Here is a 27,720-nt window from a genome sequence, read left to right on the forward strand (position 1 = left end):
TCAACTCCACGCCGACGTGGATAGTGGGGGTATGAAACGGTCGTAGGACGCGTACCGCCGCCCCTCGCGGGCTCGCTGCGCTCGCCACGCTTCGGGTTCACGTTGATCGTGGGGTGGCGTTAACAATTGTGGGGGCCTTTTCACACTTCAGGGTGGCTATTTGGCCTCTGTGGGCCATTTAACATTGTTTCCTATGGAAAAATCGGGTCCATTGAGGCATTGAACAGTAAAATCGGGTCAATTGAGAAATACCCCTACCTGTGCCTAAACCTAGCCCCCCCCATTCCTAGCCTGCTGACCGCCGGGATACCGCTAGCTGCATAGCCTCTGCTGTCCACATACCCATGTCCTTATCCCAACAATATCGCTGCTTTCCGCAATGTTGTTTGCCATGCGAGGCACTGACTGCTAAAGCAATACCATCTGTGAAGCGAATTTATATTTTCTCTTGTGACTGCGATTCTCAGCATGTCAGATCTGAATGTGACTGCTATTTTCTCTGGGCAGTTTTTTGCTTCGTAAGCTACTCAAAAGAGCACCAAAAAACACGATTGATATGTTTACCCATAGATGTTGATAGCTTGGACAAGGATATGCACAGAAAGAAATTAGATCATGCCTAAAATGCATTACTCTTTAGGGCTTTCATCTGATGATCTATTGTGAGCCTCAAATGACCACCAGGCAACAACTGTAAACCTCACAAATGTAAATCATAGATCCTGAACCACCAGGAAAGAAATACTTCCCATCCAATCACCTTTGGGATCTGCTGCACTGTTTGATTTAATTATTGTTATTCCAGCATTATGTTCTCATCTCACATATTTGTCCTTTTCTGTCAGAGCTCTCACAACTGGTGTCAGTGCTTCTTTGTCTCAGGGCCTGTACTAAGTGATCAGAGATGCCAGATATGACTGAAGGAACTGTTTAACATTAATACAAAGTGAAATCTGTGCTATTTGGCTGCAAAAGGCCAGCATTGTGACTATGTGGAGCAATGATCCCTGCTTTGATGGTAGTCAAATATGTGTTATAGTTTTCTGTTTCTCGTATAACAGTACTTAACCTCAGTGATGGTTGGAAGTATTTATAATGTCTAGATTTATCACTTGGAAGGCCTATGTGCAAGCTGCATGATAACCAGGGCATCCGAGAGGAATGCCGGGCCCCGGTAACAATTTTGGGGGAGTGGCCTAAGTGTGGGAGGTGTGGCCACCTCCTTCGCTTAGGCCACGCCCCCAAATGTTTACAGGGGGTGAAAGAAAACTCTAAAAACTCTAAACTCAGCAGCAGCAGCACACACCTACAGCATGTGCAGTGCTGACAGCAGGCTCAGCATGAGCTATCATGCTGTCAGTGAGACACTCATGCTGAGCCTGCTATCAGCACAGTGCTGCTGCTTCTGCCTGGGAGGGACAGAGGGGGAAGGGAGGGGTCGGACCAGGGCCCCTGCTGGGCCCCTCCAGCAAGCCTGGGCCCGGGTAACAGAGAAGGATCCTCCAGGTCATAGGCTTCTATAGCTAATTAGGTATAGAACATGGCACCATAAGTGATTTTGGGCCGGATGCACTAAGCTTCAAAAGTGAAAAAATGGAGAGTGATAAACAGACAGCCAATCAGCTCCTACTTGTCTTGTCACAGACTGTTTGAAAAAATGTCAAGCAGGAGCTGATTGGCTGGCTGTTTATCACTTTTGAAGCTTAGTGCATCTGGCCCTTTGTAAGCAACTAAAAAGATACATTTATAAACAAAATCTGTGAACCATTGCCAGCAGTGAAGACGCTAAGTTGCATTGGGTATCTCGTGCTATATGGCACAAAGAAAATAAAGTAGGTGTATGAGTATACGTATGTCACTGCAGTATAAAGTACCTCACCAACAATGGGTCAGATTAATCTTCGATCACTAATTAGAGAATTTGCAAATTGAGGGATTATCTAATGACTGCACATGCGTACCATACGCATGGTGCATGCATGAGGGCGATTAGTGGAAGAAACTGTGTATAGATTGTAAACGCAGACTTTGGACCAAATGCCCAAAGCGACACAAGTGACAAAATGGAGAGTGATAAACAGACAGCCAATCGGCTCCTACAGATGTAGCGGGATTCATCTTTGCAGGGGATGGCGATGGCGTCGCCATCGCCATCCCCTGCCCCGCCGCCATCTGTATGGCGGAAGGGGACGCGCGCGCACGAGGTGCGCGCGCGTCCCCTTCCGACGGTGCTGCCCTCGGAGACCGCACCCCCCCGTAGCCTCCTCGGGTCCCCCCCGCTGCCTGTCGAGTGGGAGGCGGACAGTAATGCGTCCGCCTTGCCGCCCCGTCGCCCGGATACTGTGACGCGCGTGCGTGGGGGACGCACGCGCGTCACAGTCAGATAGCGGCGCCGTGTTGCTGGCGATCCGCCAGCAGCATGCTGCTGGCGGATCGCCAGCAAGGATGAGGATAGATTCATCTGTACCTGCCATGTCACAGACTGTGCTTGAAAAATGTCATGCAGGAGCTGATTGGTTGGTTGTTTATCACTCTCCATTTTATCACTTTTGAAGCTTAGTGCATCTGGCCCTTTACTGACAGGAAGCCAGTGTTTGTGGGTGGTAAGTAACCTGACATTTTCAGGGAGTGGCTGGAAAAACGCAACCGTGCCCAGGCGTTTTTGAGGAGGATCCGTAATTTCAGCAATGGTCGCTCCCATCCTGGCTCAGTCGCCGATTAGTGTAAGGCTCAGAGCTACAATTGCACAGACTACAAAAACCTTTCAATGGTCCGCGGATTGTGAATGAATTAGCGATTGATGCCAGCTAACGATCCATTCGCAATTCAGTCACAAATTGAATTTTCTTTGTGTCTGGGCAATAGCTATCTCCTCAATTATACCCAATGGGAATGATTCAGACCTGTTTGCTAGACTTTTTATATTCTTAGCTCAGCGAGGTAAACCCCCCCTCCCCCGCCAAGCAAATCCCCTCATTAGCATGGACTGACTTTTCCAGCACCTGCTATCTGACGAATTCGAGGCTGATGTCATGTGATGTCAGCCAACTGCTCCAAACAGGCATACAGTATACACGCCTGCGTTCGCAGCAGGTGTCCACTTAGTGTTTTCATGGGCGCTCCCACCGTTTTTGTGTGCACACCCATACAATGCTGGGTGATCTCCTACATCCATCCCCTCACCGCCACCTACTCGCCCCCTGCCTGCCCTACCAGTGAGCAAACTTGCCCGCAACTGTGAAACACGCCAAAGGCGTACTCTTTGGAAGTTTGCACATACGCATATTCGCGTATGCATAAACCCCAAGCATCAGGGACAGGGCTGAATTAGGATCTGAGCAATCAGGCCTGAATCAGCCCCGATTTGCCCTATTTTTTTGCCTTCTATTCCTTCTTTGCAGGCAACAAACTGCAATCCTAAAATCTATAAGCAAATATCTAACATATGTCTATTTCCCTATTCCTCTGTATTGAAATAGCAGCAAATAAAACAAAAACAAAAAAAAAGTATTGTAATGTAATGCACTCAATCCCAATACAGAGCAGCTCTCTCCAGAGTTAATATACTGTGCTGAGAGAATGAATCACAGAAATCATAGGCGCACATTAAAGCGCTGAGGAAAATAATTGAAAAAAGGGTATTTTCTGGGAAATGTATTCATAGGAAAATTCAAAAGGCATTATTTCAGTAAAATATCTGCCAAGCCCCCTAATTATTTTGCTGTTCTTCTGTTAATATGGCTGTAAAACAGCAAAATAACAGTTCGATTTCTACGCGCTGTGTTCAGGCTTCCATTGTTAGGTTAAATATAAAATGGCTGCTTGTTTTCCATTAGTCAGTGACAAGCGTAAATGTATTTGTTTATAGCATACTTCTGTCTCCCCGTTCTCACCAGGCAAGCTGAAAAATCTAACTCGGGTTTTTATAATTTTTTGAGAAATGTTGATATATAAAACCAATACAGAGAAGACGCCAATTAGCTTCCCTTTGTACAATGCAAAGTAATTGGAGGAGTGGGGCCTTCAGGAAGACTTATAGAATCTGACAACAGATAAGATCCACTGGCCCACCTTGTCTGCCCTTTTCTATCTGCCAGGATGTTGTATTTAAAATAAGTACACAAGAGAGCTGTGAATATAACACAGCAATTTTGATTACTTGTCAAGTTCCTCCAGTTTCCTTGTAATACGGGATTCAGCAGAGTGATATTACTCATATACCAAGGATAGAGACATTACAGAATTTGGCGCAAAAAAGTCACAGCCTGCGGCATTTGCCTTAATAGAAATAAAATGCTCTAATTTACATCAAAGTCATCAAACAAAAATAAGTAATACAACTATGTGCCTATCTTTAATGGCTGCTGCCATTCATAATACTTATATCTCCATCCGCCATGCATGGAGCAGATGATATGTTTTACAACACCTTCTTCTATGAGAGAATTTGTGGGAAGTCCCCGCACAAGGGCGTATTGACAGAGGAGGAGGCCTGTGTTCAGTCTGCTCTCTCAGGGCAAACTGAGTCTGAGAATTTGTGGGCACATATGTTTTGTCTGCCATTTTCACTGAGATTTTCATACTGCACATGCACACAAAAAAAAAGAAAATGGGAGTTGCGCCATTTTTCTGGTGATTTGTTGAGAGGTGCTATAGCCTATGGAGTACCACGGAGAGGATAGTATTGATGTGTGCAGCCCTGTACTCAGTGTCAGTGGCCTGTTGTTGCACACCCTACACTCAGGGTAGGACTTGCCCACAGGGGTACAGGAGAAACCCCCAATGTGCCCCACTGCCCTACCACTACATCGCTGTGCTGGGCCCTTCGTGCTCTAGTCTGACACTGACGTCACTACTCCCCTGGAATAGTGTGTGGTTATTCTACATCCTGACCACTTATAGTTTAATGAACAGGATGGGAAAATAATGCTGGTAATTGCAGTTCTGTGAGGAGATGGCAGGCCAAATAACATGAAACGGGGCAAGATGTACTAAGCTTCAAAAAGTGATAAAGTAGAGAGTGACAAACCACCAGCCAATCAGCCCCCAACTGTCACTTTACAGCATGGGAAAATAATGCTGGTAATTGCAGTTCTGTGAGGAGATGGCAGGCCAAATAACATGAAACGGGGCAAGATGTACTAAGCTTCAAAAAGTGATAAAGTAGAGAGTGACAAACCACCAGCCAATCAGCACCCAACTGTCACTTTACAGCATGGGTTAGAAACATGACAGTTAGGGCTGATCGGTTGTTTTTCACTCTCCATTTTATCACTTTTTGAAGCTTGGTGTTTCTGGTCCACTATAGAGCATCATCATTAAGGCCCCACCCTCTCTTAATGGACTTGCTATTTCTGGCATTTTGCAAGAGGATCTGGCCTATTGAAACAGATATGCTGGCTACGCCCATGTCACTGGCCATTTGCATCACCTCTCTTGGCTTCTCCCGGAGAGGAGAATATCAAAGTCAACAGGTACAGTATGGTACTTGGGTATGAGGCTGGAGAAGTAAGGTATAAAAAAAACTGCATGGTGGGAGCAGCCTGAAGAAATAAGTGAGTGGGGCAGAATGGACCATGGTGGAACAAAGCAGTGTATTATGGGAGTAGGATAAGAAGAAGCAGTAGCAAAAAGACTGTTGGGATCTGGATACGCAGAAGTGTGGCACAACAGTCTGTGCTGTGCATCACGTTATCTCTTTTGTTTTATTGTGCCTTGTATAGGGCTTGTTTTACCATCTATCATAGTTAATCCACTCATTTCAGCTTCAGTATAACTTGCTCATTTTTGCAGCCCCATCGTGGATTATCTTTCCCCTAGCAGGACGTCATTCCCCTATCTTGCCGCAGTTAGCAGCTGTTTTATTCTTCGAGCATCTCATACACAAGAGTAATTGATGATTTGGGGAAATATATTGAGTATTGTTTGCTAAAATGTGTCTACAATATGTTGAGATAACTGTTGGGATATTGCTGTTATGTTTACTGCCTTCCTGTGATATCATGTTAGCTATTGAGAATGCATTGTAGTTTAAAGTTATATATTTTGACTACTGGATAGAATGGATAAGTCAGCAGTGTGTTTGCTTTGTGATAGATTTACTGCTGAACACATCCTGAAACAGTTCCTTGTGAAATATTTGGAGACAGTTTGACAATTACGATAGTAAAATAAAATATACACATACATCCCAAATGTGCCGATTTTCAAGGGACTTTCCTGTCTTCTTGGGGTGGTGACGCTTCCCACCCAGGGCCGGCAGGGTCCCATGGTGGTCTCTGGTCTGTGTGTGTGTGTGTGGGGGGGCAGTTGGGTGTCCCCTCTGCCATTGGGAGTCCCCCCATGGGGAATAGACACTGTCTATTCAGTGTCTAGACAGTGTCTATTCAGGCAGACTGGGCTTGGGGCTTGGCCAGCAGCTCACTCAGCGCTGGCCATACCCCCACAGTGGTGAAAATGGGGGTTTGGCCTTTCGAGAGCCCCGCAATCATAGGCCATGCCCCCGATCGCGAAGCCGGGACCCGTCCCAAAAAAATTGCTATACTGTACTGTACATTACACACACACACATTGAACTCCTGTACTTTATGTAGCCCTTCCGGAAGTGATTCTGCTTTCCCTCCTCCCGTCTTTGGGGTCAGGCCACACATTCACTGCACAAGATAGAGAATCAGGAGGAGTAACTTAATCTCCCAATAGGCACTGCTGTAAGCCACATACAGTGTTGTCACTGGCAGCCATTTTCTGGAATGACAATACATGAGTTCCTAAGCCAGGCCTGGTCAACCTGTCGCTCTCCAGCTGTTGTGAAACTAAAAGTCCCAGCATGCAGTGCAACAATTTAACTATTATGGAGTGCTGGACCTATGGCAATGCATGCTGGGATGTGTACTGTGCCAACACCTGGAAAGCCACAGGTAGGTCAGTCCTGACCTATGCTATAAATTGACATTCTCTGGAGTCATCTATTTTGCAATTGAATACTCAATCTCTTCAGTATTTTGGAGAGCTTCATGGTCTCCCGGAGGAGAGGACAACATTTCGCTTCCTACCCACTTTTGAAAATAAGCAGGGCAAGGTAGAGGAGGGTTTGATGGTGGGTTTGATGGCATTACAGTGGCAGGGCCAGATTACCCTGGGTTCACTGCCATCTCTGCTCTGTGGTGTTTTTTTGTATCGGGTATTAAGATTAAACGTTAACGTTAGCAAGTACACTGTTAATCCACCAAGAGCCAGTCAAATCCTTACTGCCTGCCAGTCACATCCGCACTGCCCGCCAGTCACATCCAACCCGTTTTGTCTCCCAGTCACATGTACTTTATGACCTTCATGAAGTGCCTTCTCCAAAAACTAAGGTCTACCATAGGCTGAATTCTGAAGGCTATTGGTTCAGCCCACGGCATGGTAGCCTTAGCATCTGTATGCAGATGACATGTGAACGAGTGGAGTAGACTACCACTGAGACGTAGCCACTTCTAATGAAAAGAGAAACATAAAATAAAATTCCCTGTGCAAATAATAGATCCATAAGCGTATATATTTCACTCAGTGCTAGAAAAGATAAATAGTTTTATTCCTCCTGTAAACATCTCACGGTTTGAGCTGTTTTTTTCAGAGCCTAAACCTGTTAAAATATAATGAAAACAAACAATGTAGGATGTTGGCCTGATTCTTTAACATGACTACACAATTTTATTAGCTGCAATGAACGTTAGTTTTGACTTTCTGCAAAGGCAGAATAAATAGATGCTTAATTCCGAGTGTGCCTGAGCGTACGTGCTCTGCATTCCAAAGAAGGAAGAGGCGAAGGGAAGAAATGGGAGATACGAAAAGCTATATTGAAACATGCAGATCTCCTTTTATCCGTGTCCGGCCCTGTCCAGGTGTTCGCTTTTTGATCATGGCTTAGCTGTGCCCAAGGGAGGGCAGTCACGGTAGCAGAAGACATCCGCCTGCCGGTCTCCGTCACTCCAGTTTTCTGTCTTCTCCAAACACGCTCTGAACACTTGCAGAAATGTTCAACAGCTTTTGATGTCTCTGGGGTCAATTTGTTTGCAGATGTTACAAACAAGTTTTCAAAGAAGTTGCCCCTGGTCCCCTTACAGTGTGAGCAGCAAAAACAGGAGAGATTAGAGCGTTCTTGAAAGGGTACTGTAGCTGCATTACCAGAGAGCCTTTCATTGCTATGCAAATACAGCCTCCGTCTACAAGAAAATGGCTTACATGTTCGCTGAGATTCCCAGCTTCTGAAGGCTACTACATCACCGGCTTGGGTATAAAAAAAGGGTGCAATCAAGCGACGAAGAACCGGGCCGGTGACATGCTAAAAAAAAAATGGTTCACCTAGCATATCCCAGTCCACAATAAAACGAGGTCAACTATGGGCACAACCAAAACATATCTTATGCAACCAGCAGGTGACTGTAGCTGCACAATTGAGGTGACACTGTCATCAAATATTCTGTGAAGTAATCAGTCCTACAGTACGTTGGGACATATTTAATTGGTGACTCGATTTCCAGTATGTTTGTAACACATGGTTATATATTGGGGCAGTACGGATGGTATAATGGTTAGCATTACTGCCTCACAGCGCCGAGGTCATGGGTTTGATTCCTACCATGGCTCTAACTGTGCGGAGTTTGTATATTCTCCCGGTACTTGCGTGGGTTTCCTTTGGGCACTCCGGTTTCCTCCCACAATCCAAAAATATACTGGTATGCTAATTGGCTCCCAACAAATTAACCCTAGAATGTCTGTGTGTGCGTGTACATGTGGTGGGGAATATAGATTGTAAGCGCCACTGGGGCAGGGACTCATGTGACTGTTCAAAAATATTCTCTGTAAAGCGCTGCGGAATATGTGTGCGCTATATAAGAAACTGTTCAAATAAATAAATAATAAATACACTGAGCGTTTCAAATTGTGCAGAGATTTGTCATTGTATCAATAGCATTTTTTGGATGTGTGCTCACTTGCGTCACTCATTGAAGCTGCACTCAGTTTAAATCGCGCACTGCCACTGGATTCTTTACCTGTATACTACTGTAGATCTATCAACCGGATTGTATGAAGTCACATCACTATATCCACTGGCGAGATCTTATTAATAAAGCGCAGATCATCACAGGTGTCAGCTCTCATACTGGGGCTAGGGCTGGGGCTTATTAATGTTCTATTTTATGAGGTTACTTAAATTCTTTCTTGAAGTTTAATTAATTTTACTTTTATCTTCACTTAAAAGAACAGAAATGAAATATAAAAGCAAGTCCTTTCCTTATAATCTCCATTTAATGATGGGTAGGCGGGAGAGCTGCTAACGGCTTTCTGATTGGTAAACGGCTTTTAGCCCCCAGGCAAACATTATTATGTTTTTTTTTCCAACAACCTTTGTAAAATGGAAAATACAATTAATTGTCAGTGTAAATGCCACAGCTATGGCACAAAGCAGCATAAATAATCAGATTCCTCATGAATTGTGTTAACTCCTTTAATACTCTGGGCTCCCGAGTCAGTATTGCAATAATTCAAACTATTGATTGACCCTGTGTTCTGGAACTTTCTGCATTCTACAGCATGGCCCTTGTTTACGAGGTCCTCCGTCGTCTGTACATGCAGAACAATGGAACACATCATTAACGAGCCGTGAAAATCATTAACATTATTGAGCGTACACATCGGACAATATTACTAACGATATCGCTCAATAATGCCCAAATAAGCGATATTGTGCAAAATAATTGGCTAGTGTGTACTCAGCTTTAGTTCTTAAATATACCCCTCCCACTAATTCCACAGGTTAAATAACCTCATTTACAGTTAGATTTACTAATGGTTCTAAAAATCGATAGTGATCATTTATAGATGTTGATTGGTTTTCAAGAGCAACAACTCTGACTTTTTACTTTTTTAGAAGTTTTAATCAATCTACCGCTAAAGGAGTACCGTCACTGTAAAAACATTGGTTTCATCGAAAAAAAAGGACTTTTTCCTCCCTTCGTTGTGTATATATTTTCCTTGCACTACACTGTAATGATGAGTATACAGATGGAGCCCCTTTCGTTGAGTTTATCGCCAGCCCCCACCAGGCCCCGCCATCTGCCGGGAGGTGGCGCGTGCGCACGAGACACGTGTCCCGTTTGGATGTTGCTCCCCGCTGTCGTCCACCACCTCCCCGCTAGCCATCAACAATTCCCCTCAGATATAGCAGTACACACCCACGCTTCTAGGTGCCACGTTCACAATCTCTTATCACAATCTCTCCATATATGAAACTAGACACACCCTTTGGGTGGAGCATGACACGCCCCCTCAATAGGGCACTTTGCAAAATTATATTACCCAATATAATCTCCCTGAAACTAGTTTTCAAAAGTAGGTACGTATGAGTACCCCCTCAAGTACCCCCAACAGTTCAAGTTTTCCTGTTCACCTGTTGATTTTTAAAATGTGACAGTTGGTGATACACAGTGCACTGGCTACATGACTTGGAAAACCTGAGCTGTTCGGGAAACTTGAGGACTGAGGTTGGAACTGACTGGTATACAGCAATCATGACTGCCAAAACAATGCATAAATATAATAATAGAAAAATACCACAAAGCAAGAACCAATAGCACATATAACTGTTACAGGAGGAGGGAACTAGCCCCAACATGCCTTGTTATATCCCATGGCTGCTGTGGAAGCAACGGATACAAATTTGCATCACAGAAGGTGGTGTGGGCAGATGCAGACTATATATATCTAAATGGATCTAAAACTAATACCTTTAATGTAGCATTATTAACAGTACCCAATGGACCACTGATAATAAAAATACACACTCATGCGGCATGCGGCAGCCCTGGAGTTCTGCGTGTAATAGCTGCAGTGTGAGATGACTACTGCAATCCTTTGTTATCACACCGAGGCTACGGGTGATGTTATCAGTACAGATATATTCCTTAACAAGACAAATAAATGGCTATGATAGGCTGTGCATTTACCAGGACGAGCAGCTCAGCGATGTTCTGGAAGCGTGTTGGGAAAAATGGTTTCTTACTGAAGAAAGTGCTCAATTAATTGGAAGTGACAGGAAGAAAATGATCTGGCTGAATGCTTTGATAAGCAATCAAGACTTAATAGATCAGGAAATATAATTGCTTACTTAATCATGCCTGGAGAGGTGCTATTTTATGTGTTGTAAACACGGAGAGCATAATCCAGTGGCAAGGCCAGCTGCCATTCTCAATATGCACGTGGCAAGTGCTGATTTTTTGTGACTTGCAAGGTGAAAGAGAAAAGCACAGAGGAGGAATAACCAATTACACGGCTTCAGTCGCTAGAAATTGTGCGCGCAATCAAGAGCACTCGCCTAAGTGATCCCCTTTATAGTACAGTATACTCCCTTCTCACACAATGGAGGGAGTTATTCTGATAGCTGGGCTAACGTTTGGCACATGGGTTCCTAAGGATCTAGGATCAATGCACAAATCTCCTCTGGCCTCAACCATATCACTGGTTCCCCATAAACTGGTGGCTAAATACTGATGGTTTATTATTGTTTATTAATGTTACTGGTGCTTAGTGCGTGAGGCTGTAAATTGGTTCAGTACTATATATATAATGTCTGGCTCCAGGCCGAGGGTGGCAGTAGTGCAGAGGGAACAGTCTATTCCATTTACACATAAGTGTTCTTGTATTTCTGTACTATGCAATCCTATGTTTTGCCTCAATGCATACTTGCCTACTTTTGAAAACTAGTTTCAGGGAGATTATAGTTGGTAGTAGAATTTTACACAGCGCCCCACTGAGGCGTTGTGTCATGCTCCACCCAAAGAGCATGTCTAGTTCCATATACGAATAGATTGTGAAAATAGATTGTGAACGTGGCACCTAGAAGCGTGGGTGTGTACTGCTACATCTGAGAGGAATCTTGTAAAATTACTTTTATCCAAATGTAGATGAGCCCCAAAGCAGTTAGTACAGTAAGAGATACTATACTTTGTAAAGGTGCTGGGAATTGTGCAGATAATTCAATGTAATTTATCTGTCTCTCTAGGTGACATGAGGGAGATTGGTAGACTAATGAGGGAGAGAGGGAGATTGCTGCTATTTCGGGGAGTCTCCTGCAGAATGCAGGAGGGTAGGCAGCTATGCCTCAATGTACTAGTAAAATACAGTATGGGCAAAGCATCTGAGTGATACTGACTGGCAGATGGGAGCATTGTCAGACCGATTCCTCAGTCTTGATGGATCTGCGGATTTGTGAATGAGAATATCAATTGATATAGATATATATATATATATATATATATATATATATATATATATATATATATATATATATATATATATATATATATATATATATATATATATATATATAGAAAGTGTGGCAGAGACAGCATCTCTCCACATTAAAGTAATGTGGAGGATCCAGACCAGGTTTTGGAGCAGTAGCAGAAGCCAGGTGTGTAATCCGCAGCACCTGTGATTTCCTCATATAAGGGTTTCCAGGGCAGAGTGATCTTTGCTCTTGATGGTATATTACCCACCCAAGCGATAGCCTGGGGTGTGGGCTATGGTAGGGACCATTGGATTACCTGTATGCTACTGCCTGTAATCACACTTGCCTTTAGAATTAATCTGCTATGCTGTGACCTGCATTGAAAAATGTAAAGAAAGTCTTTATTTGAGTTCCCGTGTGTGTGTGTTCCTTGCCCCATAAGAAAACACCCATTTGCTAGTCTATACTTCATCCTACAATCAACAATGGAATGCACCTGGCAAAAGTGTAGGGGAGAATTAGTTTTAAAAATTCCAACTTGGACTACATAATTAAACAAAAAGGATATAAATTGCTTTTTATTAAGCCAATCTTTATGTTATTTTATACTTTCTCTTAAAGATTCTACACCAGGACTGGCCAAACCGGTCCTCTCGATCTACCATCAGGTCACGTTTTCTAGACCAACTAGCTGGTGCACAGGTGCGGTCATTACTAACTGTCACACTCTCAAACATAAGCTGCATTCATTCCTAACCAACACATTTTACAGATCCACAGGTGGCCTGGTAAATAAAAACTGTTAGTAGCTCTCAAGGACCGGTTTGGCCACCCCAGTTGTACACTATATCCTTCAGACTACCTACTCTCCTGGGAGGCTTCATGCCCTATCCCAAGATGGCTGCCAAGATCTCCACTGAGACTGAGGCGGGGCCATATATTCTTATTTGGGAATTCAATTGTTCAATTGGGTACAAGGTTTTTACTGCAAAATTACCATACCCATACCAAAAGGATCCAATTAAAAAAGGTTTTCTGTTTTTTAAAATCTAGTGGCGTGATAATAAAGAAATATAAATACTTATATTCAGGGCTATTTTTCAGCAGGCTCCAGCAGGAACTGAGGCCCTTATTCTAGTTCACTCTTTCTGACAAAATATTTCTTAGATGGACAAAACCATGTGCACTGCAGGTGAGGCAGGTGTAAAACCCCACCCAAATCTAATTATCTCTGCACAAGTAACACCTGCCTCACCTGCAGTGCACATGGATCCTTATTCTGATCGGTGCGGATATTCCCGCATTCTTACGGAGCGGTCCGCACGCCACGGTGTTCTGCCGCGTGCGGCCATCGTCCGTAGAAACGCCCACGGGTCCTCCGCATTCGGACGGACTCACTCTTTAAGAACAGGGCGTGTTTACGGACGACATACAAACCATGCGTGTGTGGGAGAAACACTCCGATTCTGCACGGTATTACAGAGTATTACAGAGTATGCTCGGGAATACCGCATCCGAACGGGAGCCAAGCGGTGCTACCGCCCGTAAGCGGTGTATTTACGCCAAACAACCCACTATTATGTCAATTCTGCAATACATCACATGACCCACTTATTCAATTACCTATCCTCATAAAAAAATGCTTATTTGGAATTGGAATCAATTAGATTCCAATATATCCTTACAAGCATGCCTAACACATGCATTGCACACATTAACCCTTACAGCAATTGAAGTGCAATGGTTTCAATTAAAGCACTGACAAGCGTCCTATTAGTGAGTAATGAGTAAAGGAGTCGATTTTATTGGGTTCAGGTGTTAATGCTTGTAGTCATTAGGCGGTCCGTTCGCCTCCCGCAGGAACGAGTGGTGTCCGCAAAGCAATAGTGGCCTTTTGGACACCGCACATTTCTTCCCTTTTTGTTCGCGTGCATTCGGAGTGCTATCCGAATGTACGCCCCCCAACATAAGTGTACTCCCCCGTGTCCGCCCATGTTTCCGCCCCGTTTTGCCCACTTTGAAACTACGCCCATGTGTCATTCCGCATGACGCCCATAATACGCCCATATTTCCTGAATGATTGCAGTGACCAGTTTTGTACGGGATTTGCCCGAACAGGTACGGAGTCAAGGCGTGGCACATGCGCGTAGCGTTCTCCACGCATGCGCAGACGCCGTAAAGACGCGATCCGAAAGTATGCGGTAAAGTACGCGTCAATCAGAATAAGGGCCAAGGTTTTGTCCATCTAAGAAATATTTTGTCAGAAAAAGTGAACTAGAATAAGGGCCTCAGTTCCTGCTGGAGCCTGCTGAAAAATAGCCCTGCTTATATTGACCAGTCCGGTGGTCTCCGTGGCTCCTGGTGGCCTCCCCTACATCTTTGCACTGGCGAGGGGGCTGCTGGTAAGCAATAGGGAATCTGGAAGATGTTCTCCTTCTTGCTGTTACTGACTCCTGAGGGGGGCACACACATGGGGGCGGGGTTACACACATGGGGGGCGGGATCTCACACATACTTACAGGTAGACTCAGTGCTGTCAATAGAGATCGCCATGTCTCGTTTTCTCTCCTCTGATTGGATAGGAAAACTCAGCAGCTGCTGTGGATGAGTTCTTGTTACATGCTGTTATGGCAACAAATCTATAATGCTCCAATTATTAAGCACTGCATACAGTATAAACTTTTTGTATCTTATTATATTGATTATTTTTATATTGTTATATCATATAGTATTACTAACTTATTGGAAAATATCTTCTTTGTTCATGACTGTCCATAAGCATGTGCTCACTCTCACTCTACTACAGTGATCAGCGCTGTCTCGTTTCTGAACAACTGCAGTATTTCCTTATAACCGTGAATACAGTGGAAATATTCTCAGGGAAATTTATGGCTATTATGAAAATAGCAGAGCACAGGCCGTTTGTCATCCCTTGTCTTTCTCAATGAGTTGAGATTCATCTTTAACAGCCTAGAGACAAGGGTTTTGATTTAACAAGACTCTTCAGCAAACATGGGATTTAGGACAAGTAAGAACACACAGTGCATTATTCTATACCACTTCTACAGGGACGTTCATGGGAAATAGCCTCCGTTACAGGAAACACAGTGGGGAGCATTTAGAAAAACTAGTGCAGAGATGATGCTGCAGAACAAGTGCACTAGCCCATAGCAACCCATCAGACATCACAAACCAATTGGTTACGATCAGCCACAGCATATCTTCTGCACAGTTACCCATGCATCAGTTTTTCTCTTTGTATTATTGTGGTCAACTGGTTCCCATGCTTACATCAAATACAGTACATCGATCTATCTCTATGTGCCTGTCTATCTAACGATCTATCTTAAAATCTATCATATATCTGTAAAACAAAGATCTGCACACTTGCCACTCTTAGGCATAGCTGTCATGAGACTTACAGTATCTTGCCCTGGTAGGAAGTCTGAGTGCTCATAGCTGGTGAAGATGTTGCCATACCACCAGGGAATAAAGTAGTGGTATGCATAAATATTTAAATACATATATCTGAAAAAATGCCCAGTATACATTCGGAAGGGGGGCGTGACCACTCCCCCTTTATCCATGATCACGCCCCCTTTCCGTATGTGTACCGATTTCTGCCCTAAAAATGTTGGAGGGTATGATATATTGGGACACAGCCCAAAGGTTGGCCTTGGCCCCAGTACCAAGTATTGCACCCCTCATTACTTCTGTACTCCAGGAATGGAGGTTGAGATCTTATTTTTAACTTGTTGTAGCCATTGTCATATGCTTGAGAAGGGCATGTAACAGTTGTTTGTAAATCACTTAGGCTGGGGCCACAGATAGCAGTGCAGCGGGTGCCGTGTGGTGGGGTGGAGCCTGTTCCTCGGGATCCAGCCACAATGCTGTGTACAGTATGACCCCACACAGCCTCCTGGAGCCAAGTGGGTCCCACTGAACTTTGAAAGTTTGAGCCAGTGCGGCTCCAGAGGTGGGGCCGCAGCACAGTTCAAAATTTAAATAGGGGAGCCGCACCAACTGCCATTCCAAACTGACTCACTGACAAACTGGCAGTGAGTTTGGCTCTGCCACTTGAATTTTGAACTGTGCTGCAGACTCGCCTCTGGAGCCAACACAGGGTTGAGCCAAAATACATTTATTGCTATTGGTGCATTTAAAGTTTTGTCATTTCAAATAGTTGCATTAACCTGCGGTCCTATTTTCACATCAGTGTTTGACTACACTTGTAGCCTGTTCTCCATCCCTGGCAAATCTGTGTCTGATCATCATTCTGGAACGTGTCTCATGTTTACTGGTTCATGCAAAGTTGATATGCTCTTTGTGACAAAGTTATATCTTGCACGAAGCTGAGCAGAAAATCGAGCAGATCTGTGTAGAATGAATAGAGCCTGATGTTTCTCGGATGGCGGATCATTGCTTGAAACAAATAACAAGGAGTAGAATAATCTTTAATATGATGCCTCTGGTAGGAAACATGTTAACATCCATATTGTATCTTGGGAATGCAATGGATTTCCGGACCTGCATGCGGTGGGTAAAGCCAGCTTTTGCTGGAGTTATCCTATAGAAGCCTATAGCCTTCTTTCCGCAATTCCTCTGAGAGGGATTCAGTCAGACGTACAGAGAGACTATCTTTGATGTAACAACATCTGGCTACAAAGCTACGATTCCTACCATACTGCACAGGCCAGACTGCTTACTGTATTCAGTGTAATCACACCTGACCGAAAACGCCCAGCTTGCAAACAGCGTGTTCCGTCAGTTAATGAATCAATCCCTTCGCTCTTCAATATCCATCCCTGTGCTTATGTTTGATGAGGAAAATGCGCAGTTGGCATATGTTTACTACAAAGCACGAGCAGTTAGCAGATATCCGAGGCCCATTATGCATACTCTGTACATTTAGGAATGCTGTATCCTTTCTGAAAGTGTAGCACGGCGACACACCACTGTGGTAACCAGCACGGCTGACCAGTCCATTAGAATCTGGAGCAATACATATAGAGGTTGATTCTGATTGGCTGGGTAAGCCGCGAAGCCTGCAGCTCACCAAGGGATCTGACTGAACCCCTCTCTGAGGGAATTAAGGAAAATAGCACACAGGCTTCTTTGGGATAACTCATAAAGCTGCTGTTTACCCAGATCATCCAAGCCCCAGAATGCATTGCATTCCAAAGCTTGTTCTGCGAGGGAAATGCCGCCAAAGTCTGGAAACTTCTGTTTCAGATTTTACCGGAATTTTTAGAAAATCCCCATGGTTGTCTGTGATGACAAACCTCTGTCTTTGGTCTCACTAGGAATAGCAGTCTGGTCTGGCTACCTATTTCTGTGGAGGAACTATTCTCCCCTTCTCTATTAAGATATCCCTTGAAGGGTCCCCCAAGGACTCTCTCCAGGAACTGCTCAAAACTCCTCCCCCATTCTTCTGTCAGTTTGGCCCCTCCCTCTTTTTATCACATCATTGTGTCAGCTCATTATATGATAGTAACTGGTTTGTTTGATATTGAGTATTTCCCAGTAAAATTGATAAACTCCAAGTGCCTGTATACTGCCTACATGCCACGGGGGCTACCATTTACATGCTACTGTATCTCTGCAACATCCCGTGGGTCCAATATAGACTTAAGATAAGAACTTGACATCTGAAGAGCTGGCAACTTCAGTAATCACAAAACCCTTAAGTGCAAGAAAAAGATAACACAGATCAAACTGTGTTCCTCTACTCTGAATAACAGATCAGCAAAATCGGGGTTTATGTACTAAGCCTTATGGTGTCCGTACACTAGGGTGATATTGCATACTTGCACAACGAATGTGTTGCCCGGCGTGATGACTGTCGGCAGGGCTATTTTTCAGTAGGCTCCAGCAGGAACTGAGATCCTTATTCTAGTTCACTCTTTCTGACAAAATATTTCTTAGATGGACAAAACCATGTGCACTGCAGGTGAGGCAGGTGTAAAACCCCACCCAAATCTAATTATCTCTGCACAGTAACACCTGCCTCACCTGCAGTGCACATGGTTTTGTCCAGCTAAGAAATATTTTGTCAGAAAGAGTGAACTAGAATAAGGGCCTCAGTTCCTGCTGGAGCCTGCTGAAAAATAGCCCTGCCTGCCAGTCGAATGTCACTTCGATAGATTTTATGTGCTGCACATAATATTTATAAAACTGCATGCGTGATCGCATGTGGTTTTTAACCACATGCGATCAACGGTCAGCAGGAGCCTTGGTAGTGGGCGGCAGTGTAACGGAGCGGGCAGCAGGAGCTCTGGCTGTAGGCGGCAGTGTAGCGGAGCGGTCAGGAGGAGCCCTGGCTGTGGGCGGTGGTGTAGTGGAGGGGGCGGCAGGAGGGCTGGCCTGCTGCAGAATTTGAAAAAAAAAAAAAACATTTCAAATGACTGGGCAGCCTCTAATTGGCTGAGAGAGCTCTCTCAGCCAATCAGAGGGCTGCCCAGTCTTTTGAATTTTTTTCAAAATTCTGCCAGAATTGATGCAACCTTGTTTATCATAGTGCACATGATGTAGATATTATACAGATATATTATATATGGCTATAACCTGGCATTTGACAAAAGAACATAGAATGTTATAGTTTTAACTTGTATATGTATTATACTATAGGATCTACTATATTGTATAACCCTCCTCGAAAAAAAAAATCTGAATTTAACTTTTACTGTATGTCGTATCTTATTGATTCATACAGATGAATGTAATGAAGTCTGGAATTTTATACCAATTAGAAAAGAGAATACTTGTGACAGCCGAGTGGTACTGGGGTCATTTATAAAGCTGAGACGGGTGGCCTTAGCCAATAAACTGTCAGATTGCTGCTTTTTATTTTATTCATAAAATATTGTATGAATAAATGAACTACTGGTTAATGGGATTTTTTCCTGAGTAAGCCGCGTTGAATAATGATACTTGTAAGATTTTTCCCCCAGTGAGTTAAGGTTTGGGAATTTTTTTTCTACTTACTTCACTGTAGTTTTATTTTCTTTATATTATGATTATCATATTTTTTGTCTGTTTTCTTGGAAGCCAGTGTAAGTAGCTGAAATTCTATGAGTCAGAATGGGTCTATTTATCACTGGCCCCAGGGAGGGCTTGTAACCTATCCTTACTTATTACTACGTTTCAGCTATAAGAAATTATAATTTTTTTCTGTCAGGACCATGCCTCTGATATAGGCCAGTCTAGGTGATGTTAGGGGATAGAGATTAGTAACATGTTGCTGCCAAAGGGGTGGAGCATAGTGGGTAGTGGAGAGGGATCAGAAGTTAACTCTCCAGCAGTGCTGTTCCCATAAGGAAACATATCTAAAATGTCATCTCCAGATGGCATTAGCTATCAAGGCCAAGCTCTGAAAAAGCAAAGATTGAGAATCACGGGAGCTGTGATTTGTGGGTGCTTAATGCAGGATATATCTACGATTTTTTCCTACAACATGTTACATATTTCTTAATGTTGGTTTTTAGACGGTTTTGTAAAACCACATGACTTAAGATGGTGGTCCACAGGCAGATTACTTTAATGAAGTTTTATGAATTCTCTCCTTCATTTATTTATTGCAAATATATTTAATTAGGTTTTCAAGAAACCAACCATAAAGATACATACATAATAGCAGGCAAGTTGCACCTGATCCCGTGAACTACGGCGGTGGAACTTGTGGGTTGTGGGCCCAGGTGCAAATATATTATTTAGGCACCCCCTCCTCCTCCCCAACCCAAGTTCACAATAACTAATTGCTGGTTTGGGCACCAGTGGGCCACTCAGTCATCAGGGGCCCTGATGCAATGCACCTGCTGCCCAATGGTAGTTCCGCCTCTGGTCTGTACAATATCGATACTTTAGGTGTGATTCTGGCTTATGGATGATTTGACTACAGTATATAATTTTGAAAATGCGATCTTGACTATCTTCACTTGCGATTTTGACTATGTGCTATTGGGCCTATGACCAAATACCCTGTACACATAGATATAGTCAAAATTGTCTTGCCTGAACAGTCTACTTTTCTATGCGATACCGATTTATTGGGGCAGCGCATCGGTATCTCAAGCAGGCTTAACACTACGATTTTAGCGTTCTTACTATCCAATTTTTACTATTAAGTCAAAATAGTAAGCCAAAATTGCATTGTGTGTACTCTCCTTAAGGGGGTACAATTAGTAAGATGGGCGTTCTATTGAAGATTAGATATTGCTCATGGCAACCAATAAGATTCTACTTCTTATTTATTTAGCACTTGCTAGAAGATAATAGATAAATTCTGATTGATTGTTGCAGGCTACATCCCATCTTCAAAATAACTCCCATTTTAGTCAATTTACCTTAAAGAAGGACAAAAGTGCAATATAGGCGAGCCAATGAACAGTAGACACATCTTGTACAATATCACATGTATATTGAACAGTACAATAGCACAATAAAATAAGGTGACTGATAGGATTTATATTGTCCTTACAAACGGAATGCAGTTGAAATCCCAGTGTTTGGAATCCCGGCGATCAAAATCCTGACGCCGGAATCCCGACCGCCGAAATCCCGGCACTTTGTCCCTCTGTGAGTGCCCACGACACCCATAGAAGGAGAATAAATTAGTGTGCCCAAAGTAGCGAGGCACCGGGCCTGCTGCATGGCGAGCACAGCGAGCCCGCAAGGGGGGGCGATCCACGTTCCCCCCTTGTCGGGATTTCGTCAGTTGGTATTCCGGCGTCGGGATTTTGACCGCTGGGATTTCAAACCAATCCCTTACAAACAAATAAGCAAACAGTATTATGAGACAAGAGGACAGAAAAACAGGGCGGCAAAGGGAGTTAGGGAATATGGATAGTGACTTCAGTGTTTTCAGTCTAGGGCTGTGGTTCCCAAATGTTCTTGACTGACAGCTCCCTGGAGTATCAGCATTTACAGTGACTTAGGCATGGTTGTAAGTAGGGGTGTGCTGTTGCGCAGGGTGACTGTGAGAGCGGCATCATTGCTGCACCATGACCACCGTATCCTGTTAGCCAAGTGCCGCTCCTGCCAGTATTGCTACTGCAGTGCTGCGGCACACACTCTGCAGCTGGTAGTACCACACAGGGCACTGGCGCCTCCTCCTCATTGGCGTAATGTCATGTGCTTAGGTGGTGTGGAGGCATAGGACACACTTTTAGGGCAATGAGGCCCTTAGGCATCTGAATGGAGGGGCTTACAGGTAAAAGCCAAGTCCATTTTCAGTGCAGGGTACAATAATGCAAACACACACTGGGAAAAAACATATACAGTAGCCAATAATGTACGGCACTGAATGCGGCATTAAATCCTGGTTTCAGCCAATGGCTGACTAGGTTTAGCGAAGTGGTCTTCATGTGCAGTCACTTTGTACGGTGTAATAACAAGTGTGTGATTTGTAGGTCAGCGTATAAAGTAAGCAGCTTCTCACAATCTGAGTGACATTAGAGACATTGCAAAAGTGCATTAGCGAAGATCTCCAGTTTGGCAAATTATACACAAGCATAGATTAATTATAAACAAAGTTCCTCATGGGTATAAATGAGTGCCCAATTATGCAAGATCAGCATATCCGAGCTGAATATTTATGAGAGGGGTGAAGGGTGGCCGAGGAGGTGGCCCTCGCTGACCCTTCTGCTGCCCATCTCCAAGGTGACGCAGAGAGCAGCCCTTCTTTATACAACAAGCATTGCCCATAATTACATTTTCTAGCTCCATTCTGTAGAGATAAAGGCAAGTAATTTATGCTTCCTGCAGGCTTGGCCCAGAGCCTGTCCGGAATACCAAACTGACAATTATGCTGAATTATGGGAAACTCGAGGATGTAGATTGTTATCCGACCTGAGTCCAGACCAGAGAATTCATTTTGCCTTATTAATGATCTCTACCGCACTCGGTGGTTAACCGCTGGTCAGCGCCAGAAGCTGACTGTCCTGCTGTAATTGAACAGGCTGAGGACTGACTGCCAATGTAATTGCATCCACTATGGGTGGCTGCAAAACTGGATCTTAATCTGTACAAAAAAGATCAAAGCGTTCTGCCATGCTTGATGCAAGAACAAAACATTTTTTTTTATTTGTACTGATATATCTACACCGTATTAATGGGAATATCAGAAAATGTCCTTTCTAGAAGTAATAAGCACATATCAATTTGATCAGAGGCACTTAGGTAATTCAGACTTATCTTAAGCCATGATCTCCGCATTGCATTGGCAACCAATCAGGCGGGTTCAGCTAATTTTGTTACATATGTATCCTATGAACCCATTGGCCATTACAAACGTTTGCCACCATTTTGTATCGGTGACACTCATAAAGCAATAACCTGATTCCTAAAACTGTTGGTTAGTAAAAACTGTTGGTTAGTTAGACTCCTATAGTCTTAGTAAATAGACTATGGGAGTCTATTTACTAAGATGGGAGTTATATTGAAGATGTGGTGTCACTATGGGCAACGAATCAGAATCTACTTATTTATTTACCACCTTATAGAAGATAATATATCTGATTGGTTGCCCATAGCAACGTACCATATTCAATAGAACTCACATCTAATAAATAAACCCCACAGGGGTTTATGTACTAAGCCTTGGGGAAAGATAAAGTGGACGGGGGAAAAGTCCCAACCTTTGAGCTCCTAAATGCCATGCTACATGCTGGGTTCAATGAACACACTGGCAATTATCATTAGACGTTTACAGTAAGGGTACTTGTTTCCTAGCACGGCCACAATCTTATGGATCGTGTACCTTTAAGTTAAGGTACACGATCCACACGATGGACCCGATTTCCTTTGAAATCAGGTCCATTTTGCCGGCTAGGACACAATATATGGGGCATCGCGTCGGTCGGGACCATTAACATTGGTCCCGACGCGACCGACGCGATGCCCCCGATTTTTCCATAGGCTTTAATGTTAAAAAATATTTTAACATTGAAATCGTGTCGGGAAAGGTAAAATATTGGGGGCATCGCGTCGGTCGGGACCATTAACATTGGTAACGACGCGATGCCCCCGATTTTTCCATAGGCTTCAATGTTAAAATATTTTTTAACATTGAAATCGTGAGAAAATGTGAAAAATGTGAAATGGGCCAATATGACCCATTTCACATTATAGATGTCCCCGTCGTCACCCCACGATAGACGCCAACCCGAAGCGTGGCGAGCGCAGCGAGCCCGCGAGGGGCGGCGGTGCGCGTCCTCCGACCTTTTCATTCCCCTACTATCCACGTCGGCGTGGAGTTGAGAATAGAATAGTGTGGCGAGCGCAGCGAGCCACCGAGCCCGAAGCGTGGCGAGCGCAGCGAGCCCCGCGAGGGGACGCGTATAACTTCACAGGTATACGTGTCCCCTCGCGGGGCTCGCTGCACTCGCCACGCTTCGGGCTCGGTGGCGCGCTGCGCTCGCCACACTATTCTATTCTCAACTCCACGCCGACGTGGATAGTAGGGGAATGAAAAGGTCGGAGGACGCGCACCGCCGCCCCTCGCGGGCTCGCTGCGCTTGCCACGCTTCGGGTTGGCGTCTATCGTGGGGTGGGGTTTACGCCATTAAATTTGGGGGGGTTGGGAATATTTTACATTGAATCCAATGTAAAATCGGGTCCCAGGGACCCGATTTACATTTCATTCAATCAAAAAATCGGGTCTAAAATCGGTCGGTCGCGTCGATCGCATCGCATGCGACCAAATCGCATGCGATGCGATCGACCCGATTTTTCCGACACGACCACCCCGATGTAAATCGGTGTGGCCGTGCTAGGAAACAAGTACCACAGTAACTATATATGTTAGATCTCCCATATATGCCAGTGCAAATACCACTACTTGTTACTGTAGTAGATTGTCTCGAAAAACGTTAGTTATGACTCTTCCTCTACTAGTTATCTGTTACATCATACCCTCCAACAAGACCCATTCCATTATGTACAAAATGCTCTATTCCTGGACTTCTTTGCCAGTGGCAGTTACAGAGGCAGGGCTACAGCACAGTCCAATATTCAAAAAGGGGAGCCACATCTAATGCCACTCCAAACATCACTGTCCTGGACTCACTGGCACCCCCCTCTTTGAATTTTGAAATGTGCTGGAGCCCCACCTCTGTAACTGCCACTGGCAGGGAAGTCCAGGAAAAGAGCATTTTATACCTAATGGAATGGGTCATGTTGGAGGGTATGTTACATCCCCATTTCATTATGTTACCACAGTATGTCCTCCTGTTTGGTGACTGGTGGGTTTTTTAAGTATACACAAATGGTCCATTCATTGGACGTATAAGGGGTGTGTCACGGGTGTGTCAATGCAATAGGCTGCATTGCCATATGCACAGCAAGGAGGCAGGAGGACCTGGTCAAATGGAAAAAAACTGCCACTGCCATTGGCCTGGTGCAGTTTTCAATGTTGTGCCTAACTGATGCACCAATCATTATTAGATTGTGCATGGGTGCTAACAATGGGCATCTTAGTCCTTGCACATTTGGCCATAGGAAGGTAGATATAAAAAGGAGTTTGTATGACATTTGCATACTTAATAATGCCAATATATACTGTACTTAGAAAAGCAATTAAAATTGCACTAAGAGTTATTCTTTGCGATCACAGGACGTCCGGTTTGTTTCTGCGAGTCCTTCTGCGCATGCAAAGAACGATGCATGCACCGCAGGGGACACTGGGAGTGATCCAACCCCTAGGCTTCCATAATGCAACTTCATATGGTCAACTGGTCCAAGGTCCAAAATGTCACGTTCCGAAGCTTGATACATACAGAAATGTGGCCAAAACTCAGAAAACTGCACTTTCTGAGTTTTGCCCGCAATTTTGTTCTTAGTACATTCCGCCCACAGTCAATTTGTGTATTTAAAGCAAAAGTTATTTATGATTTGTAGGTCAGTGTATAAAATGCTGCTTCTCAGTATCTGATTGACATATGAGACATTGCTGAAGTGCATTCGCGAAGATTTCCAGTTTGGCAAATTATACACAAACCTAGATAAATCATAAACCAAGTTCCTCATGGGTATAAATGAGCGCCTAATTATGGACACTGCGGCAGTAACCTTTCCAATCGTGTGATTATGTAAGTTAGAATAGGACACAGTCAGTGTCATGATGTCAGGAGGGGAATGGAAATAGATGGTGGAATGAACAAGTTCCACCTACAGCATAGAGTATTAAAGCAAGACTCATGTCAGGCTGATATCCTACAGGGTCTGCTTGACATTAGAGCCACGATCTCAAGAGGTTTTTCTCTGCACAAAAAGTTTGTTATCATAGTTTGATGAACCTAGGCGCAAACTATGACCAGTGCTTCTTTTAATTGTAATTAAACTTCAATTTAGCACACATGTGTCGGACTTGGGCATGAGGGGCCAACTGGGGTGGGGGGTGACTTAGAGTTGTGATCAACCACGTGGAGGCTTGGCCAATCATTAGAGAGTATACTGCTAATCCATGCATGGTAATGTACCAGATTATTCACAGTGACCGCTACTGTAGAAAATACACCATACTATATACTGTATGTATAATTTAAGTTCACAGTCTGGAACATAGTTCCTGGAGTATGGGATGAGTCCTCAGGCAGTGGTTTCATCTAAACCAAGCCTGGCCAACCTGTGGCTCTCCAGCTGTTGTGAAGCCACAAGTCCCAGCATGTACTGCCACAGTTTTGCTATTATGGAATGCTAGAACTGTGGCAAAGCATGCTGGGATATGTAGTTTCACAACATCTGGAGAGCCACAGGCTGACCAGGCCTGATTTATCTCCCTGTGGTCCAGTCCAACCCTGAACACAATAAATCGAGAACGATATTTATTTATTCTTTGGCAGAGTGAACCCTGACCAGTTGCACAAGCTTATGCTACCCTTGCTCACTAGCCTGTGTCAGCTCCCTAATTGGTAAGCGGGAACACCTCTGCCCGATACTGTATCCAGCCCCCCTGATCATTACCTTAAAGTGCTAAAAGGTCCACAACTTTAAGCAGAACCTATGTGTTTTTGCATGAAAAAGGAACATTTTTTCATCCAGAAAAAAACAGTGTATAGTTGGATAGGTAGAAATAAAAGTCTTGATTAAAAAAAAAAAAAATCGGGGACAATTGGATACCCCCCATGGACTCTAGTGCGTAAGCATGTAAAGGACGCTTCAGAACAGGCCTATTTATTTTATCACTTTTTACAGAATATTTTTTTTTTAAACTGGTAATGGCAATCACATTACTGGAATAGTTCTTGTGTTGTATATCGGATGTTTAATACAATGTAGCCCTGTCTGCTTACTGCATGCTAGAGTCCACACACGTTATTCATTTATTGCATTCACACACACACACACGCCACAACATACACCTCTATCTCCCTGCTGACCAACCTGTATTCATGTAGCTGCGTACTACGTCTTCATTTTCTTCACGTAAATATGAAAACAGTAACGTTACATGCCTGGCACATTCCCAGAAGTGCTTACACGGTGCATATCCTATTTATAGCTGTCATTATTCATTATGTTGTTCCCTGTTACCAAGGATGTTGTATTTTTTTACATAAATGATTTTTTTTTTCTCACAATATCCTCCTTTTTAGCCCTCCTTTGTCACATTCATGCTCTGGCTGAACATAATTGTTTATTTATCACAATTGAGCTGAATTCTGCTTGCATGCCCTCATTCTCTCCCACCTTGACGTTTGCAATCTTCTGCTAACTGATCTCCTAAAGTCATTTCATACAGTAAAGATGGTATTCTGAAGCCCCTGTTTTCTGTCCACAGGCCAGGTACAGTCAGGTCTCCACAGTGCAAGCCTCTCTTTGCTGACCCAAATCTTGAGCTGAACTGAGAAAACATGAATAGGAGGTGAGAGATATTTCAGTATTCACATCAGTTAGCACTTGATTGTTTCAGTCAATCCAAGTTTTTCATTCACCTCTCTCATGTACCCCCTCCCTTATTCATTATAATTAACTTGATAATGTTTATACAGCACCAATAAATTCTACATAACCGCATATTATTCATGTACCCCAACATATGCCCGCGATTGATATACTGCTTCCAATTCTGCTGTTCGACAGAAGATCAGTGGTTACCTCATAGCAATGTACCTCATAACTCATAACTTCTGTCTATTTAAATTCGGGACCTGTCGTGCAAAAGGTGCGGAAATGGGGTGGGGCTACATGCCAATGGGTGTGGCCTATTCGGGGCAAAGCTATGTTGCCTAGCGTCATGACCCCCGTTTTCAACATTTTTGGGGACTTGCTCAGCGCTCCTCTTGCAGCTAAGCAGCCCCAGATCCATCTCTACACTCTCCCACCCACGGGAAACTGCCACCTGTGGGAGGGAGAGTGAGACAGTCTCCAATTAGTGGGACTGTCCTGCTGTAATTGGGACAGTTGAGAGGAATGTAGCAATAGGCAGCTCATAGACAGATCAGTCAACCCTT

The 27,720-nt window shown here is 43.9% G+C and overlaps 1 protein-coding gene across 6 annotated transcripts in view; it reads left to right on the forward strand.

The window, feature by feature from the left end:
* LRRTM4 (leucine rich repeat transmembrane neuronal 4) overlaps nt 1–27,720 on the forward strand; it is a 527,970-nt gene that overhangs the window by 440,589 nt on the left and 59,661 nt on the right. For 3 of the 6 annotated variants that reach the window (XM_083184579.1, XM_083184580.1, XM_083184581.1), the window contains one exon: nt 27,048–27,131. The exons of the other annotated variants lie outside the window; for them this stretch is intronic. In XM_083184579.1, the coding sequence (XP_083040705.1) occupies nt 27,048–27,092 (45 nt within the window). In that variant the 3' untranslated portion in view covers nt 27,093–27,131. The remainder of the gene's footprint in view (nt 1–27,047; nt 27,132–27,720) is intronic. 6 annotated transcript variants of the gene reach the window in all.

The sequence above is a fragment of the Crinia signifera genome, chromosome 4 (genome assembly GCF_055691185.1).
Source record: "Crinia signifera chromosome 4, ASM5569118v1, whole genome shotgun sequence".
NCBI classification, from domain to species: Eukaryota; Metazoa; Chordata; class Amphibia; order Anura; family Myobatrachidae; genus Crinia; species Crinia signifera.